Source organism: Colletotrichum lupini, chromosome 10, assembly GCF_023278565.1.
Source record: "Colletotrichum lupini chromosome 10, complete sequence".
Lineage (NCBI taxonomy): Eukaryota > Fungi > Ascomycota > Sordariomycetes > Glomerellales > Glomerellaceae > Colletotrichum > Colletotrichum lupini.
In genome coordinates, this window is record NC_064673.1 from 58816 (window position 1) to 76995 (window position 18180).

At 51.4% G+C, this 18180-nt stretch overlaps 4 protein-coding genes across 4 annotated transcripts; 1 reads left to right on the forward strand and 3 right to left on the reverse strand.

Moving 5' to 3' along the window:
• Positions 1–164: 164 nt before the first annotated feature.
• Positions 165–3207, forward strand: CLUP02_17231 (uncharacterized protein; the record flags this gene model as incomplete). Its single annotated transcript, XM_049296144.1, has 14 exons — positions 165–205; positions 273–732; positions 819–893; positions 944–980; positions 1092–1198; positions 1236–1418; positions 1512–1564; positions 1626–1679; positions 1760–1914; positions 2010–2079; positions 2155–2219; positions 2291–2427; positions 2488–3016; positions 3110–3207. 14 exons carry the CDS (start codon positions 165–167, stop codon positions 3205–3207), a joined length of 2064 nt encoding a protein of 687 aa, XP_049137368.1.
• Positions 3208–3765: 558 nt separating this feature from the next.
• Positions 3766–5091, reverse strand: CLUP02_17232 (uncharacterized protein; the record flags this gene model as incomplete). The annotated part of the gene is made up of 1 exon (XM_049296145.1): positions 3766–5091. One exon carries the CDS (start codon positions 5089–5091, stop codon positions 3766–3768), a length of 1326 nt encoding a protein of 441 aa, XP_049137369.1.
• A 1160-nt stretch (positions 5092–6251) lies between these two features.
• CLUP02_17233 (uncharacterized protein) lies at positions 6252–16643 on the reverse strand (the record flags this gene model as incomplete). The annotated part of the gene is made up of 11 exons (XM_049296146.1): positions 6252–7001; positions 7066–7261; positions 7306–7704; positions 7754–8046; positions 8097–9874; positions 9941–12645; positions 12710–12884; positions 12939–13038; positions 13093–14273; positions 14387–16203; positions 16276–16643. The coding sequence occupies 11 exons, from the start codon at positions 16641–16643 to the stop codon at positions 6252–6254; spliced, it is 9762 nt and encodes a 3253-aa protein (XP_049137370.1).
• A 41-nt stretch (positions 16644–16684) lies between these two features.
• Positions 16685–17026, reverse strand: CLUP02_17234 (uncharacterized protein; the record flags this gene model as incomplete). Its single annotated transcript, XM_049296147.1, has 1 exon — positions 16685–17026. The coding sequence occupies one exon, from the start codon at positions 17024–17026 to the stop codon at positions 16685–16687; it is 342 nt and encodes a 113-aa protein (XP_049137371.1).
• Positions 17027–18180: the final 1154 nt, after the last annotated feature.

An 18180-nucleotide genomic window follows, 5' to 3' on the forward strand; every position in this document is an offset into this window, starting at 1 on the left:
CGCATTAGACTCTTGATGGGCAGAAAGAATAAGAAGGCGTTTGAAGCATCTTCAGTGACACCGACATTCGATTGCAAGTTTTCTGCAAGTTTCCTTCTTCCTGTGGTGCGGTGATATCGAAGGGCAGGACAATAGAGCTTGACGCTTACGACGCTTACGACATAATGATTGAAATAGCCCGCAGAATTGCCGGCTGGTCTAACGGGTAAATAAAGGGTTGCGAATAGGAGCAAGAAAGTTGTTGTAATTGATGAAGATTACCGTGTCCTCAGCCACGATGACTTCGTGGGTCTGGAGATGGAGGAGCGAAGTTTACGCCAGTCTCTGCAAAGTCAGGGCGCTTCGATAAGGCCAGCCCCTACGTCGACCAACGATTGGGTCGTGATTGGAATCGCGCTCGTTAGTGGCAATTTCAATTGTTTGCTTCCTCTTTTGGCCTGCGCCGCTGGCGCCACCAACAAGACATGTCCAAGTCACGCGGTCGGTGTTGGAACATCAGTGGCCGAACGCCGGCCACGCCAAGCTACTGATGGCTATTCGACCCTCAAAGGAACAGCCATTGATTTCCATGAGAACGTTGTCCAATTCAATCAAGACGTAGCCAGCTCCGAGACCTCGTTTAAAGTTACTGGTTCAGATGCATCATGGACATTACCACGTTTCCTCTGTTTGGTTATGGGCCTGATAAAGCTAGCAGGCGAGGTAGACCGTAGGGTGCAGCCAATCTACACAGTACGGTTACTACGTCCGTGTATACCTCGCCGCAAGCAAGGATCAGGGATGCTCATCCTCTTTGTCGGATCTCCGGTCCTTTCTAGGTTGTGAATGGACAAAACGAGAGTCTTATGCTTGGCAGAATCATGAGGAAAGCGGAGAAGGGCAGTCAAGCAATGGTGGATGGCAGAAATGTTAGCTCAGTACCTTATGTGCTGATACATGCCAGCAGAACAGTCATCTGGCCAGCTTGAAGCTCGCTAATTGTGTATTAAACTACGCAATGGCACGTGAAAGGTAAAAGTAAGTACATGGATCGATTGCACTAAATTCTATTTTCTGTCGGTATGAGATGGTGGTGGTTGTGTCACTCTCAGGTCCAGCGATTCTCGAGAAGTCCATGAGATGCCCCAAAACTGGCAAAATGAGACAGATAGATCAGATGAGCCCGATAAAAGACTGCCTAGGCTCAAGTTGGGGGAGAGTGGAGAGTAGAACACGCTGAGCTCAGATGAACCAAGAGGCGCTGTGACTTCAACGACTACCGCAAATTGCTTTTTGCAGACGCCTCTAGGTTAGCTATATCTGATATTCATTTTGCTGCAATGCGAAGTCAATACGTGACACAAAAGCCGGAAGCCTCATTTGATGGCGGCTACATCTACGCTCCGTCGCCTCACAGTCTAGGAGAAGAAGACCAACAAGTATGACGAAGACAAGGTTAGGCGTGAGGTATGTCAGCCAGGCAACGAAATCGAAATTAAGAGATGGTGCGTGGTGGGAATGAACACCGGTAGCCACCCCAGGTTGGACTTACCTTGAGTAAAGTACATGTGCCTGCAGGTGCTGGGTTGCTCTTACCACATTTCTCTCATGTGTTTTGGGGCAACCACCTCATGGCCACTCTCCAGCGCACAAGGGAAGGAGCGTTGGATTGACGTTTCGATGATTGGAGGTTCTCTTCCGTGCGATCGTCTGGCTGTGCCTCTTTTCTCCTTTCCTCGCGCTTTTTCCTGGTTCTTTTTCCACAACCTCCGTCGTCAAGGCAGAACAGATCGGCATCATTCATCAACAGCTACATGTCTTCAATACACGCATCTCTTTTGGCACTTCAGCAATTGATTAACCCGGATAAGAAGCAACGCGTTTCCGGCATTACTTTCAGTCGCTCAATTCCCCAATTTTCGGTTGCCCGTCCGAGTACTGCAGGCCAGACAGCCACGGCTCCCGTCACGATTACTCACACTGGCGACTGACCTTGTCCACGAGCCAACTAAGTCTTCGGGCGACTACAGCATTGGCCATGGACTTCATCACCACCATGACCGATCGTCTGCTCACTGCTGTTGGAGTGCCCCGCATTGTGTGAGTTCACTGCTTTTAGTCTTGCAGACTTTCCCCACGTTACCCCCTCTCGCTAACACGTCTTGCGCACTCTAGTGACAGGCCGCTGGACGGGTGGCACATGAACCTCGAAAAGCCAGAAATTGGAATGATTCTCACATGTATGCCATCATTCGCTCTTTCTCTCCTTTCTCATTATAGTCAAGTTGTGCTGAGACAATGCATCATCTAGACCCACCGACTTACACGCAACCGCCGATTAACTACGTCCCCGAACAGGTACTTGCCTTCAAGCCGTCACTCTTCGATAGTGGGGGAGAAGTAAAGCTTGTGTCCCACGGAACTCAACGGAAGTGGCAACACCTTGGAGTCACTGCCCACAGACTCGATCCCAAAGATGCAACCAGACTTCAGCTTCGAACACTTTAGGAGAAACCCGAGAGTTCAGATGGCGAATTGCGAGACATTTGGGCACCCGAATACATGGTTCAGCTTGGTGATCCCGACGCCTGGGCCAGTTACTTTGATCTCTTTGATCGCCAAGAGATCCTTCCTTGGAATAAATCAACAGCAAAGGTCATCAATGTCCTGGGGCACCACATTGGCGAGCATAACCGAGTCATCTTACGTATTCAATACGAAGGAGAGAACGACCGGAATGCCGGGAATGTGGACGAGGTGTGGATGAGAACCTATTATCCTCAACTCCTCCGTGAATACTGGCTTCGTTACCGATGGGCATCCTTGAAAGCCCGCTGGGCTGCCCGTCGGGCTGGGAAACATGTCCCGCGACCCGCTACCGATGAATGGTGGAAGCGGGCTCCGTCGAGTGTCAAACACGGCAATCTCCAATACAGGAACCGGCTCAATGTCTTGACAGTCCGACCAAGAAGGCTCCCCAGAGTCCGGATTCGGGACCAGATCGCTGGACTATTCCGCCGGTGGGATGATGCAGACAGTAAGTTGATCACACACAGCCTTCTGATGTGGCATCGTACTTGTCTGCTGGCTGACTGCTAATGGATCCTGGTCAGCGATCCCTCCTCGTTAGCCACCTGCAACACCAGCCTGATACTTCTGCGAGCTATATATGGGCCCCATGCTCATTCTGCATGCAAGCGTGTCTGGACTCCATGTGCCAGCGACTGAGTTGTCGAGGTGATGAGGATGAATTCCGCTAAGGATTCCAGAGGAATTCCCACTATCCTCACAACAATCACGATGGGTGTTTTGTCACAGTCAAGTTGGTTTCGACATGGCTCGTTTGAAAGTCCGCATTAGCGACCGATGTATTATTCTTTCAGTACATTCTGGGTATCGTAGCGCTTGCTTATTACATTGTTCTCAAATCCTTCACTCGGCAGTGCTCCAAAAAGCATTGGCCGTGATCAGCTGGTATCGTGCAGATGAAATCAAACGAACCAATACTGGTGGCTCATAGTAATGGCCCCGGGAGAGAACAGCGGCTTGCGGGCTATGGGTTGACCAAGCAACTCGGACTAGCCACCTCGTGCCATGCGGACCATGACTCATCTTTCATTGTGCTGCCTCTGTAATACTTCACGATGGCCCTGTTGCATCGTCCCTCACTCTGCCTACATGAAGCATTGCTGCCGACACCTGCTGAAGCCGGGCTATCCGGGCGCGGCGAGAAACGAACGGCCACCTGAGTTGCCTTCTTGTCTCCATTTGTAGCCGAGATGCAGACTACTGATTCTCCAAAACGTCAAAGATTCCTTCAAAGACTGGCGCTGGCGCGGGAGGCCGTGTCTCGCCCTTCAGACTCCGGCTCAATGAGTCCATGGACATGGTGGTGGCCATACCACCGCCCGGGAAACCGAGCGAGACTGATCTCAGCTGTCTGGGTTCGAGCATACCCATTCCGATCTCGGCGGCACCAGAAGCCGACCGCTCTGCACCAAGGGCAAGGTCTAGCCTTGAAGAGGACCTCCGCAGAGGGGAGCGACCATGCAAATTTGGCGTCTGTGAGAATGATCTTGATGGTGGGGGGAAGAGGCGAGTGGCCAATGCCGGCGACGACGGCGAGGGCGAAGAAAAGGAAGGCCGGGAGATGGACGATGAAGTGGAGGAGGAGGAAGACCTGCGCGAGGAAGAGGATGCCTGCCGATTCGAGGACATGTACTCAATTTCGAGTAGGTGGAGAAGGTCAGTGACCGTGACACCTTCGGGAAGGTTGAAGTCTGGCCGAGGGATTCGGTGGTAAGCGGGTGGTCCCATTCGGGCTCCGTTGGTAGACGGCCGACGCTGTTGAATTTGAGGCTGCGGTGGCGGTGGCGGTGTTGGTTGCTGTTCAAGAAATGATGATGCTGATGGCGGTGTTGATGGAAGTGGTTGGCTAGCGGGTTGAGGTGCCTCGATCTCATGGTACCGCGTGGGCCGCGTAACCGTTGCCAGTTCGGGCAGCCCGTTCATGACAACGGGGCCGCCGGCTGGCGAAGAGCAGCTGCTGACGGGACTTGAGAGCAATTCACCGTACCCTTTGGCGGGCCGGTGACTCTGAGCTGGTTCGGGGCCTTGGGAGAAGGTGCTGCTGCGGTTGAGGTAGCCATCTCTAGGGCTGTCCAAATTTGACTGCTGCTGCTGCTGCTGCTGCTGCCTATGCTTCAATGACGGGGCCCTCTGAAAGGCCGTCTGCAGAGAGAGCCTTCCCCGACGCGACTTTGATAGATTACGCAGAGGTTCCCGAGCCGGCGAGTCGGGCGCGGGCGCGTAGAGACCCGTTTCGGAGACGGCAAAGGGGTCAGCGGGGGAGGAGGGTGATTTCAGGGCCTCGAACGTCGAGACGGCCTGGGACACGGGAACATTTTGGTGACCAGTATGGTTCATCTCCTGGATGAGGTACTGGAGCTGGTTGTCGTCGAGGTCGGCGAGGACTTCGTACAAGGAGCCCAAGGAGGCGGAGGGCTTGTGCCGCCTGGCGCCGTGAGAGGGTTTCGCGACGGCGGCGTCCATTACGGCGACACTGTAGTTGTTGTTGCTGCCGCCAGTCTGAGTATCGTGAGATTCCGTCATGGTACACAAGGCTATGTACGGAAGGGGTGTAGGTACTGGCGAATGTGGTGGACGGTAGGTAAAGTGATTGGTACGTATCAGGTATCAGGCACGCTGTGTGGAATGACACTCTGAGACAGTGAGTCTCATTGCTGCTTCAGTGAAACACGACCCAAAGGGTGAATGAGTGTGGGTTGAGTTGCATGAACTTGCTGCAGCCTGCGGGCCACGCACACCAACGCGCGAACACGGGACGGGACTTTGGAAGGGAGGGATGGACGGAGGGTCAGACCGGCTGCAACCTCAGGTTCGAGGGGGGAATGAATGGGGAAGAATTGATTACGAGGTAATTACTCCGTTAAAGGATGCGCAACAAAAAGCAGACAGAACGGCAATCGGGGATGAGACGGGGAAGAAGGATGAAACAAGTTGTGAACTACAGAAAGAGAAATGGGCAATTTCAGATAAGCAAGGTCATGAAAGTATGGATACGCGTTCAAAGATGTGTTCCGTAATCAATCCTTCTTTTTTTTGCCTCCCCCCCCCCCCCCCTCCCCAGCCATCAGATGAGAGAACGAGCGAACCCTTTATCCAGGACCCTGCGAGACGGACGCGGGACGCGAGGGGCGCAGAGTGAGGCAGGCTCATGTAAAAGGCAGCAAAAGTCAGCGGCAAAACTTAACGGTTCGTTCGGGTAGCCGTGGCGGCGGTCGTTTGACGTGACAGGGGTAAAAAGGGGCCAAATCTTAAAAAAAATCCGGGCTTAGGTAATAATTCTGTCCATCATGTGATCAACGTGACCGTAATTACGACTTTGCCCCGTTTGGGATAAGCCCGGGGCGTTACCTTATCGTCAACGTCATTTCGGTTCAAGCTTATCGATAATCAGCTCGAGCGATAAGGTGTTTGCAACGGGAGTGAGGCCGTTCGCATGGTAATGATTGCTCTCAAGTTCCCTCACTTTCACAGAAAATGGAGATTACGAGCTGCAGGTTCAGTAAAGGGGAGATTGACTAGCTACCTTAGCTATCTGAGCAATTGGGCAAGGGGTATCTGACAAGCAAAAGGCACTCCAGGCCGTAAACGAGCTATTCTCACACAAACATGGCCCATACCAACAAACCTCTCGAAACCCAACAACGGATCAGCATCATCAGCTCAGATGTGACCAATCAGTCCAATCAGTCCTCCTCGACTTCGCTTCCAATCTCCGAATCGTTGTACTCAATCTCGTCCTCGTGTGCATCGCTATCATCCTCTTCATTGGCACCCATGCCATCCACAGCAAATAGGTCAACGTGATGATCGCCGTTGTCCTCTTCGTCATCCCCCTTGCTTTGAATAGGAGCAAACAGCTTGTCTCGATTCTCGATGACGACTTGTCGGAAGAATGGGTGATCCTCCTGAAGAGTCTTGCCCTGCGCGATGAAACCCATTGGGGTCGACATGAAGTCTTGACCGCGACGGCGCGCAGCAAGCCACTCTTGCACAAAAGACAGGGGCCGCGCAGTAAGGCCGTTAGGCGACACATACACCTTGTTCTTTTCGCCGCTCTGCGTATCGGCAGAGTCACTGTCTGAACCTTCCTGATCGAGATACTCTAACAACGGCAGTGACTGATCGATGCCAAGAAATTCGCAGAGCTGGTCGTACTCGGCCCACTCAAAATATAGCCGGCCGCCGTAGATTCCCAGCTCGATCTTCAGCCAATCTGGGGCCTTCCAACCAAGAGGGAGTGAAGGGACACTGAAAAAGTTGAGGTCGCTGAAATGGAGCATCTTCCGGGTAACTGGCGCCGCGTAGGTAATCAAGTTTGTCGCGCAGTGAAAGGCTGGATCCTTGAGAATGGACAAGAGTATTTCCGCCTCTTCCGGTATAACGATCAAGGCCACTTCGGTCTTACGGCTCCATAGTATCCAGTTCACATTGCGCTAGCCATTTGTTAGCAGTGGCCCGTGATAGTACAGAAACTTCCAAAAAAAGGTTGTGACTTACCAGGAAATTGTCGCTCGTCAGGTCGAAGTTTAGCTTGACTGTCCGCTCGAATTCCGTAGTAACGTAGAGATTGGAACGCGAGGGTCGGTCCGAAACCTTGAACTTCTTGCCTATCGCAGTCTTAGACAAGGATTTGATGGCAGGGACAAAGGTGTGGGCGCCAGCGGGTATTCTTCCTGCGTGGCGAAGGACTCGACTTCTGGGTGCAGCCCAGGGAAAGCCAAGGCTGGATAATGATACGGCTTCTTGACTTGACGAACTGTTTCAACCTCGAAGGCCACTTCTCGTTCTTGTTCAACTTCCTGGAGAGCGGATGCATGGACAGCCCGACCAGTGTCTTGGAATGCCTTGCGCCTCTTGTTCAGTTCCTTAACAAAGGCCCTGATCTTCGCGTCTGATCCAGCCTGGAATTCTCCAGTTCCCTTGATCTTTCGTTTCGGCTCGTAGAGCTTCTGAAGACTGTGTTGCTCGTCTTGCTTGATCGTCACAAGATAGTTTTCCCGCTGGTGCTTATCTTTGACAAAATCTGGGTTGTCAATCGCAGCCTGCATTCGGCGACAGAAGTCCATGCCCTGGGAATAGTAAAGTGGCTGTAACTGCTCAATACCATCGCAAGTGTTGTCCAAGAGCCAGAAAATCCTAAAAAATGGGTTAGCCACATCATTGGACTTGGCCAGTCGTGACTTACACATCGCTGGAATTCACAGTGGCCCCATGCGGCTTGCAGTGGAGATCAACAATGCTCTGGTATACTTCTGGGGGAGCGAAGAAAGTCACGGATTGAGTTGTGCCCAGTTGCCTCAATCGCATAGCAGCTGTGAATGGTCTTGTGAGTCCAATGTTCGGGAGAGACGTTGCGTTGAAGTAGTCCTGTATTAGCTGCTCACCTTGAACTGTATGGTCTTTGCTTTGATTCAGTCCCAGAGTCAACGCACCCCGTGCTGATGGAGGGAACTTGAGGTCTGTACCTCTCGTATGAGCCTGTGTCGTGATCAGCAACCTCATCCCAGAATGCGCAATCTTTGAATTACCTCATCCAAATACACCAAGCATTCGCCGAGGTCATCAGCGTAAGGGGATGCGAGGAGCGGCGTCTTTCTACCACTTCGCTGGATGATCCACGGCATGTTGCTTTGGTCAAAGAACAAGGCCGCGGCAGCTTTCTCGTCGATCGTTAACCACTGCTTAGCTAGGGTCTCGTTGTCCATCTCCAGTATCTGGGCGCCAGCATCGATCAAAATTCTGATGCCACGACGATGAAGCTCTCTCAATAGATCGGGCTCGGATGCGCGCGCCCCACGGGGTCCGACAACCCTGTGGCACTCTCGAGATCGGTCGTGCAATAGGTATGTGAGAACTTCTGCATTGGTATGTGAAAGCCCAGGAAGATCGTCCTGCGTGATGGTGAGCGGAAGCATTGTACGATTGTCGTTTGTGCCACTGAACCCGGTTGTCATGGCCGATGACGAAGTAGGTTGTCTCTGTCCAGCTTGCTCTGCTTGCGTCGACTGATCGGTGTCATGCACTGAGAAGAGAGGGATATCCCAACCATTTGATTGGAGCTTGACTCTGAACTGTTGCGCATGCTGAGGAAAAACGAAGTTATTCATGAAGTAATCAATCGCCGCAATGTTGTACCGCAGAGCTATCCATATCTCACCAAGTTGCTGACCATCATCGACATTGATCGAGTTCCAGGCTTTGAGGTGCTCAGGAAATCTTGCACTGCTTCGAGCCCACTTATCGTATTCAGAGGTTGGATCATCGCACTTGAGAAGATGCTCAAGGGATTGGGTCAGTTGAGCGACGCTGATGCCGTCGTAGTAAAATGCCAGACATGTGAATAAGATGGCGACGTCTGGGTGTCCCCACTCAGACTGCTCGCTGGGGACGCCTTTGGCGTGGTAAGGCACCGCAATGGGGTCTCGGAGTGGATGTAGCCCATACTGAACATTCCATCTCTTCTTCAGAGTCATCATTAAGATGCGGTTGACCAAGATACCCCGAAGCAGGTAAACGGTCTGCTTGACGCTGGGCCGATCCGGGCACAAATGACGGATACGCTGAAGTGTTCCATCCCGGGGTCTTTCATTGAGCAAGAACTCCCTAACAGCAAGTCGGTCGACAGCGTCTAGGTTCTGCAACTGAAGAATCCCAGCATCACCCCGTAACACGTCTGAAGTAAGAAGCTTGACAAGCGCCTCCTCAACGTCCGTTCGTAAGAAGAAGAGTAATGGGAAGCCTCCCCCGGATCGTCGAATGACTTCGATTGAGTTCGGAAACTGGTGGGCTAGGGCGTATAGATGCCTGTCAACGAGTCGCAAGAGGTCTTGAGCCACTTGCCAACGATGAGGATGCCCATCGACAGTCATCTGTGAGCCGGAGGGGTAGATTAGCTGTGTTCTCACAGCTAATGTGTAATCAGACTCATCCAAGATGTCGCGGCATCGAGTGCGCAGCCACGACTGAACGTTGATCATTGGCCCAGCTTCCGGCATCCTGTTGTCCACCATCCGCTGCAGGCCACTCAACATGAAGGACAGGTTGTGCTCCGGCTGGCATACCATGACCCCGGCTTGCTTCATTATAGTTCTGTGCACTTTATGGTATGCTCGAATGAGGTTTTCCTGTGTAGGGGTTCGACGGGAGAACGGAATGTGCCGGACTTGTCGATTGAGAAGACCGCCGAGTCGTGCTTCAAGGAGCTGAGCCGTTTGCAGCAGAAGAGCTTTTGGGACCACTACCCTTACAAGGGTTTTGGTATCTGCCAGTGCAGCAGCCACCATGGGTATGATGCAAGATGTTTTGCCTGTTCATCATTAGCCATCAGCATTGTAAGAGAAAGTGTGTAAGCAGGGTTGTTGGTACAACTGACCTTGCCCCATGTTCATCTGCAAAACAGAATTACAACCAGAAGCCGGAGATATTGTAGCCAAGGCGACGTCAACCTGGTCGGGTCGTATCATCAAGTTTGCTTCGATTTCGAGAAGTAGCCAATCGGGATGCTCGGATGGCTGCCAGTTCGAGTGGCCCTTGTTTGCCATCTCGTCTGCGTATCGTCCAGCATCGCCACGCATAATAGCATGGTTAATACGGAGATCTCGCTGAGCGTTTGTGATCGAGATACCAAAGTCCAGCAATGTCTGGAACACCGAGTTGCCGAACTGAACGGGCGTGGCTGTCGACCGGAGCTGTTCCAACAAGGTCACCGTGGTGATCGCAGGCCAAAGCTGGCCGGCCTTGAGCCAATGCACGCTTTCAGCAGAGAGATTCTCGTCAGGTTTCTCTAGAGCAAGAGCAATAGCCTTGTAACGTCGTTGGGTCGAGAGAAGCGACAAAGAAACTTCTCGAGAAACAAAATCTGGTGGCATATCGTCTCTGGTGTGTTTAGAGGCATGCCTGGAAACAAAAGCGTCCAGACTCTTCTCCAGGTCTTCCGCGTATTTTTGACGGACCAGCGACTTCGAGTTGGAAAGGTTCGACACAATCTTTTTCAGCTCGGCAATGGCACCGGTGGAAGGAAGCAGAGTCGTCTTCGCGGACATCCAGCTCGGTGCTAGAACGTTCGTCCCAAGACTTCGGGTTGCTGAGGGTGGAAGCTTGATTGGTTGGCGAATGTGACCTGGATGGCGGGATGGTTCGACAAGACGGCCAGCCCTAGGATTAACGATCTTGACCTTGATATCATCTCTGAAGTTGGTCTTTCCACCGTTGTGAGGACTCGGAACTGTCTTTCGCAACAAGTCAGACCTCAGTGAAGGGATCTCACCACCACGCAAGCGGTCTCCAAAGCTCTCTTCTGATGCAATGAAGCACGAGGCCTCATAATTTGTCTCACTTTGGTGCTGATCCAGAATAGACTGAACGGTGTTCAAGTGTGCACACAAGTCCTTGTTTTGGTAGAGGTGCTTCCATCCCACTCGGACCACACTCAAAGCAGCTTCGATGTCGACCTGCAAAGGCTTGGATATGTCTGCAACGCCGGGCTCGATGCAAGGCCACTGCTCAAGTAAGTACTTCGCCAAGAACCTGCAATCATCATTGGCCTTGAGATCCCAGGCTGCTGTCTCGTCTCTCATACGTCGAAGCTGTTTGGCACTGGCAAAGCTTTTGAGTTCGTCAGCATCATTCTTGGGGGCTGGAGTCTTGAACGGTCCAATCGCTTCAATGAGATTGTCTAGCTGAGGGGCGTGGTTGGATTGGAAGTCTCGATACTCGACCCAAACAGGTAGCTCGACAGCTTTCAATTCCTCGTAAACTGCAAAAGCCGCTAAAGTCTTGATAAGACTCAAATCGGCTTTCGAGCCGTACGAAATGGGTGCCAGCATGAACATCAGCACAAAGGGATTTTCTTGTTCCCGGCAAGACTTGACTAAGGAGCCCCAGTTTGCCGCAATGTCAATGCCCAGGCGGTCGTTCAGTGAGTTCTTCTCGCAGAGTTCTTGAAAGCCACCGATCAGATTGTGTTGAGAAAGCTGCTGTGCCAGGCACCGCGTCGTCATCGCCTTGTGTGGCCAAGTTCGGAGAAAGTTGACAATCTCCAGAACTTGCAAGTGACGCTGGTTAGAAGATGCTGGGACATCGCGCGACTGGTATTTGCAGTCGACGGCCTTCGTAATATCTGTGCTATTATCGAAAGACCGCTCATATATCTGCCTGCGAAGCCGGGCCCGAGTATGCAGGTGAAGGTCGCCAGCGGGTGGTAATACGCCGAAGTTGACATCTACGAGCGCAAAGGATTGAAGCTCCGCAGAAATTGAAAAGATCTGTTCAACAATAGGTCTGAACATTTCATGCTGTACGCCTTCGGTCAAGCTTACATCCCAGCGATCCGTTTTCATGACTTTGAGATCGGTCGGATAATACTCATGCTGTGGAGTGAGCTGCGCGATCTTGAGTAGTACTTTGATTGGTCCACTGTGAAGGGGAGACCAGGGTTGACAGATCCCAGATCTTAGCCATTGTAATGCCTCTTCAGTCCCAGTCCGTTCAGTGAGAGGGTCCGGGAACGACGAAGACGTATATGCGTGCAGCTGTGCCTTCATATAGAGAAGCATTGGCTCTGGAGCTGATTCGATCCGTCCGAGATGTCTGTTGATGACAAACTTGCCGTAGTCTCCACTGGGAGGCACTCTCACTACCATGTTGTTATTGTTTTGTTTCGCTTCCACTGCACCAATTGGTGTCAAGATGCTTCTCTGCTGGATATCGCGTGGGTTCCGCAAAACCAGCTTGCTTTCAAGGCCGTACCAAGTGCCCGCATCTTGGTCTGAGTCAATTTCAGATCCTAATTGAGGTGATTGGAGCAGGCGGCAGGTGTTGACGTAGAAGAGAAGTTGTAGCCGGCGGATCTCTACGCTCAAATGTCCTGAATGCGGCTGGAACACAAGGAGGTTCATGCGTTCTTCAAAGCCACCGAAAATGTCAGCGATACGGCCGAACAGGGAACTATACGTATCGACAAGCCGAGAACTCTTGTTCGTACAGCTACGATCTTGAACATCGAGAATCCAGTTATGGTGGCCAATGTTCCATTTGTCGGCGTTCGGGGTGATGAGCACCTTTCCACTCCGTAGGTCCCTTTTTGTTTGATTTGAGAAGTTAGCCGAAGTCCCAACCCGCACATTATTATTCAAAAACTTACAGCCAGTGAACGCAATCATTCAGAAGAGGGCCGGGTAGATCCCATGCGTCTCGCGATTTGAACTTGCTTCTCTGTATCAATTGAAGGTACTGCTGTCCTTTAGTTGCCCGAATGACAATTGAACTGCCGTCATATCCAATGTCGATGCGATATCCATGATGTTTGACAGTCAATGCTGGTACTCGGGTCGGTCAAAACAATCTCACACTTTCTTGGAAATGAGACTCACTGTAGTCCATGCCAGGCATGTCCGAAGGGCGAGTAAGCAAAGCCTGCTCCCCGAAAAGTTCCGTGAGTACTTCTGTATGTTCAGGTGGCTTGGGGAGTTTCTATCAATGAGTTAGCCTATCTCACTAGCTGATTTCCAGTCAACGAACACATACTCCAAGAGGACGGTTGTCGACGAGGAGTAACCCAGTGCAAATGTTGTACTGAACAGTCTGCATGCGCTCTTCCCAACCATCATGGCCTTGGATCTCGCAGATAACCCATTCTGACTCGAGTTGGAGAGACGAAATCGTACGAGAATGGCCGTCGGCTTCAGGCCACACTGTCATAATTGCGATCCTAAACATGTCAGGTGCAGAAGCAATAGACTTGCGAACCATTGGTGATAGACGATATGATAGCTTCATGTCCGAAACGACAGCGTGTTGGAGAACTTGAGGCAGTGCGCCAACGTCAACAACCAAGTTATCCTGGACTGTAATGCAACACTCGATGTACGTCCGCAACGAAAGCGAATCAAGATTCGCAACCTGGTTCGCGTGAATGACGTACGTGCGCTTGCAAAGAACCGCTGCCCAAAGAGCGTACTGTTGGCACCTGCGGGCTGTTTCAGCATCCCTTGCTCGGAATGTCTCAAAGCGAAGCATTTCAACCCATCGCAAGCAGATTTCGCGAGCTCGAATAATGTTTGAAAATCCCTTTTGGTCGGGGCTTGTGGTTGTCAACGCGAATGTCCGGAGCAGAAGTGTAATCAGAATGTCCATTTGGTACGTTTCGCGCCAATTGGCTTGCACAGTTTCTAGTCGCGTCTGAATCTGCTCCAATAGTCTCTTGCAGAACGATTCATCTCTAAAGATGGTGTGAGTGGCTCGAAGAAAGTCGCCCGAGTTATCTTGTGGGCCGCTTTGAAGGGCAAGATGGGTCACCAGAAGCATCGTGACTTCGCTTGAGAAGTTCAGGTTTGTTGAAGCCAGTTCTGTGAGCAACACAATCCAGCGTTGGGATTCTCCAGCCATGAGCGTTTGCATGGCCAGATATTCGTGGTTGTTAATCCCTGGAGGGCAGCTTGACTGGCTGGCAACAACTTCGTAGGACGATGGACCTGGACCACTCAACGAGTAAGCCTTTGTCTCCAGCAGCGTACTCCACGGCGAGCTCTTTGGCAGGGTCAGAGCCACTTGGTGGTCGAATAAAGGTCGGAATCTGACACGGCCAGGCCATGTTGAGGTCGATTCGTCAAAGTATCCGAGCTTCAGAGCGTTTGGGCGGCATACACCATCACGTCCTCCTTCCCATTCAACTGGAAACGGCATCGAAGTGTAATGAGTTACATGGACTGTAGGGTCAGATGGTTAGACATTTGCTGTAGCTCGAAATAGGTACAGAAGGCGGCAAGCCGATCGGTACGCGAAAAAGGGCTGTAGATTTCAAGTTATAGTGGAAACTTACAAGGCTTTGTAGTCGAGGCTAAGCCAAGCTTGTGCTGGCTCGGTCTCCAAAAAGACTTCAGCTGGAGATAGTCTCTCAGAAGACACCGAGGTAAAATACCTTGGTCATCGAAGTGAGTCGCGAGATGTCGAAGAAGCCACCATGTCGTGTCTCGATATGCCGCAAACTCCTTTGGACAAACTAATTCGAAAATAACCGCTCGTGCAACGACAGGGTCACTAGGCAGGGGGTCTTCGAATATATTAATGCGCATGCTTTGAGCTTTCTCCATCATGGAACATCTCGAACAGTTGCGGTCATGATACCCCCGGCCCTGGGGATTGTGCTCGTCGAAGATGTAAGTGCAGGCGCTGATATCAATGCGGCTGATCAATTCGTCATATTCCTTGCTTTTCTTTTTCCACTCCCGTTGTTTCTGATCGCGCATATTGCTAGCTAATTCAATGATTGCTCCGTGCAAGTCTTTTAAGACCGACCCCTCACTTGATTCCTTGTAGTACCGCTCAGCAAAGCAACCCGGGGATGGGTCCTCAAAGATGTTGCGGCGGCTGGCACTAGCTTTTTTCACGCGAGCTGACAGAAGATCTTGGAGCATGCCGAGGCGCCTCATATCCCCAAGCTGAGGCAGAAGGAGAACATCTAGCATTTGTGGGTAGAACATTGGGTGAAAGTCCGTCAGCAGGGGGAATGAAGCGCAAGCAATCGAATCCATCTTGATCCACAACTCCATGACTGTCAGAAGCATCTGGCTCTTTTGTTTTGCGTTGCCCTCGTACAGAGGAGCCGCTGTATGGATGTAGTCAAAGATTTGCTGAGAAATCTGTGTGCAGGAATCTTTTGTCGATGCAAGGAGCTCCGTCTCGGTGTTGATCAGCTTATGATAGCGCTGTGCATAATGACTGAGATGGTCTCTGGGTGCTTCAACTGGACCTTCGCCCGGAATTTCCCGATATCGTCGTCTTCTGCGTGGCGCTTTGTTGCTGAGGATGACCTTTTTGATGTACTCATAGCTGGCCCTGAGACCAAGCTGCATGTCCACGAAAGGGGCTTTCCGTGGAAGCGTGGGGATTTGTTTAGTCAAGCTCTTTCTCGTCTGTGTAATCGCACGATGGAGAAAGTAGGAACACTTGTCGATGGTTGCGGTGAAGGTGGGATTGAGACGATTGAAGAGAAAGTCGTACCTCGAGACGGCGACACGATCCTGGGAGCGGCTTCTATCCAGGTCAACTTTGACGAGCCGACGGCAGATTTTCTTTTTGAGAAAGTGAACATTTTCAGCGCTGGCTTGGAAGGTGATTGTGGCGTCGAGAAACGTTGACAAAAGGACACACATGAAGAACTTGTACTCAAGGCGACCTTGCTCCGGACTCAACGAGACGCAGAGGAATCTCTCGATACAGACGCGGAGGATGAGATAGTAAGGTAGTCTGCGCCATGGCCTTTTGGCGTGATCCCAGCAAATGTCGTCGCGAACACGCTTCCTGAGAAGGACTGGGGCAACCCGGCGGCCATTTTCTTCAAGAATTGCCATGAGTAGAGAGGTGATGATGGAAGGGTCACCGGTGTTGCGATACTCGAAGACACTAGTGCCGGCCTTGAAGGCGTGAGCAGCGAAGTCCTTGACGGTTTCCAGCGACGCCTGCTCAATGAATGTGGCTAAGCTTGATTGAAAGTGCTGATCGGCGAAGGTCGTGAACGGGATGGCGACCGCGATCCCGGGGAAGTCCCAGAGCAGAGCGCCCTCGGTGGCTAAGACCTGTTCATTCTTGGCAGACGCTTCGAAGGCCTCGAAGACGACACTGTCGTTGAATATGGGACTGAAGAGGAAACTTGTCAGCGGCCCATGAACTTGTGAGGACGATGGTTTTTCAGATTGAAGGAAAACTCACTCTTGTGCTCGACGGATGATGAGACCAGCATTCTGTTTCTCGATGTGCAGAACAATGCAGCCAGACGGGCCCAGGTCGTGCAGTTCTCGGAGAAGAATTGCCTTGTCAATTCGCCCGGCTGCGTTGAGATGCTGGCAGGCACCGAGTGTTTTGCCAACTGAGTGCCAGACATCGCGGCATTGATCAGCGTTTCCAGGCAATTCGCTCATGATCTTGGCGGCGGCTGCCAAACGCTGAACGAGTTCAGACTCGATGAGCTGGATTTGTTTCTCTGGGTCTCGCTGCTGTGGGAGTTTGGCTGGCATTGCCAGGTGGCTGAAAAGCGCACCATGGACGGCCGCTGGCGATTCCACCAGCAAGGGGTCCATGGTGGCCGGAATATTCCACTAAGTCGCAATAGGGTGGTGCTTCACTTGATATCGGGGTCTTCTTGGACGAATGTGAGGACGGCGGGTTCTCTCGGAAAGAATGATGTGAGATACGTTGAGGCGTGTTGAGTATAGAGATACTCTAAGGTAGAGAAGGAGTTTGAGAGATGGGGGAGAAAAACAAGAGGGTGAGAAAAAAGTCGAGATGGATATACAGCACCGCAAGGAGGAATAACCAGCGTTTGGGGCGGAAGAGACAAAGGTGGGTCTTGAATCTCGAGGCGACTGACGAAAACTTGAAGTGGGAAGGTGCATTCCGGGCAAAAAAGTAGGCAGGCGCGGTCCTTCCAATATTCTCGAGTTTCTTCCATTACAGTTGCCATCGGGAACCTGCAGTCGCTGCCTAAGGTACCAGATTCCTTGAGGTAATTACTTTGAGGTGGAGCGTTCCTTGAGAGTTCCAATGCACTTGACGTTCCATTGGATCCAACGGTATTGACATTGCAGTAAAGAAAAAAAGGGTTGGACTTGATGCAAAGAATTTCGGTAAAAAGTCAAGGGGGAAAGAAATGCTTATGTTGAGATACAACCTTCTAGTAGATTGTAAACCTTGAGGTGACCATAGGTAAGAATGTGAACAAAGGCAACGATGACGGCAAAGTAGAGGCAGGCTTATTCAATGAAAACTGACATGATCCGGCATCTTTACCCACCTGCAAGCAAGAAAGAACAATGTGATATAGTCCGTCAAGACATCTCAATCTGAGCCCCGATATCTCACCTACCAAGCAAAAGCAGACGTTGTTCAAGTTCCAGTTGGCGACACCATACACTTTCTGAGTCTTAGGGCCTTGTGTTGAATTATCCACGATATGTCACTTTTGTGCTCCGTTTTCGTGATATGCCCGAAACTTGGAGGTACTTCTCTGATTGATTTCCAAGACTAGATAAATTCCTTTCTGCCGTCCCTGGCCGACTATCAAAAGTCAGGATGACCAGGGTTCAGGACGCATGGTGCAGATTGATTAGAAATACAGTCTGCATCAGCCTTATGCTTGCTATGATTCACCGGATAAGAGAGAGAGTTGGCCGGAAAAGGTTCACTTACAACTACGAACTGAGGCACAGTAATTATATGAGGTTCATCGGTTCAGCTGGTTGGGGGTTCTCAGCTACAGTTGAAAATGCCCACAGACGGGCGAGGAGTGTTCGCTTATCTAATCAATGGATCAGTCTGCTACGCCACCACTGCCCCAGCCTCACCATTCCAGCGCTCAACTGAGACGTGCTTAGCCACAAGCCACAACGGTCATACCTGCAACATCTATTATCGTCCCTACCCTCGCAGGTCAGGCTAGGTGATGCAATTGGTTGGTGCAAATCTCGATACCACGTTCTATTGTTATCTTGATCTCAAAACTCCACGGCCTCGCTTCTGATGAGCAGATATCTCACATTGGAGCTACAATTATGGGCCAACCAATCCAGCTTTGGGGATCTCTGCAATGGCCTTCCTGATGTTCATATACCAATCAGG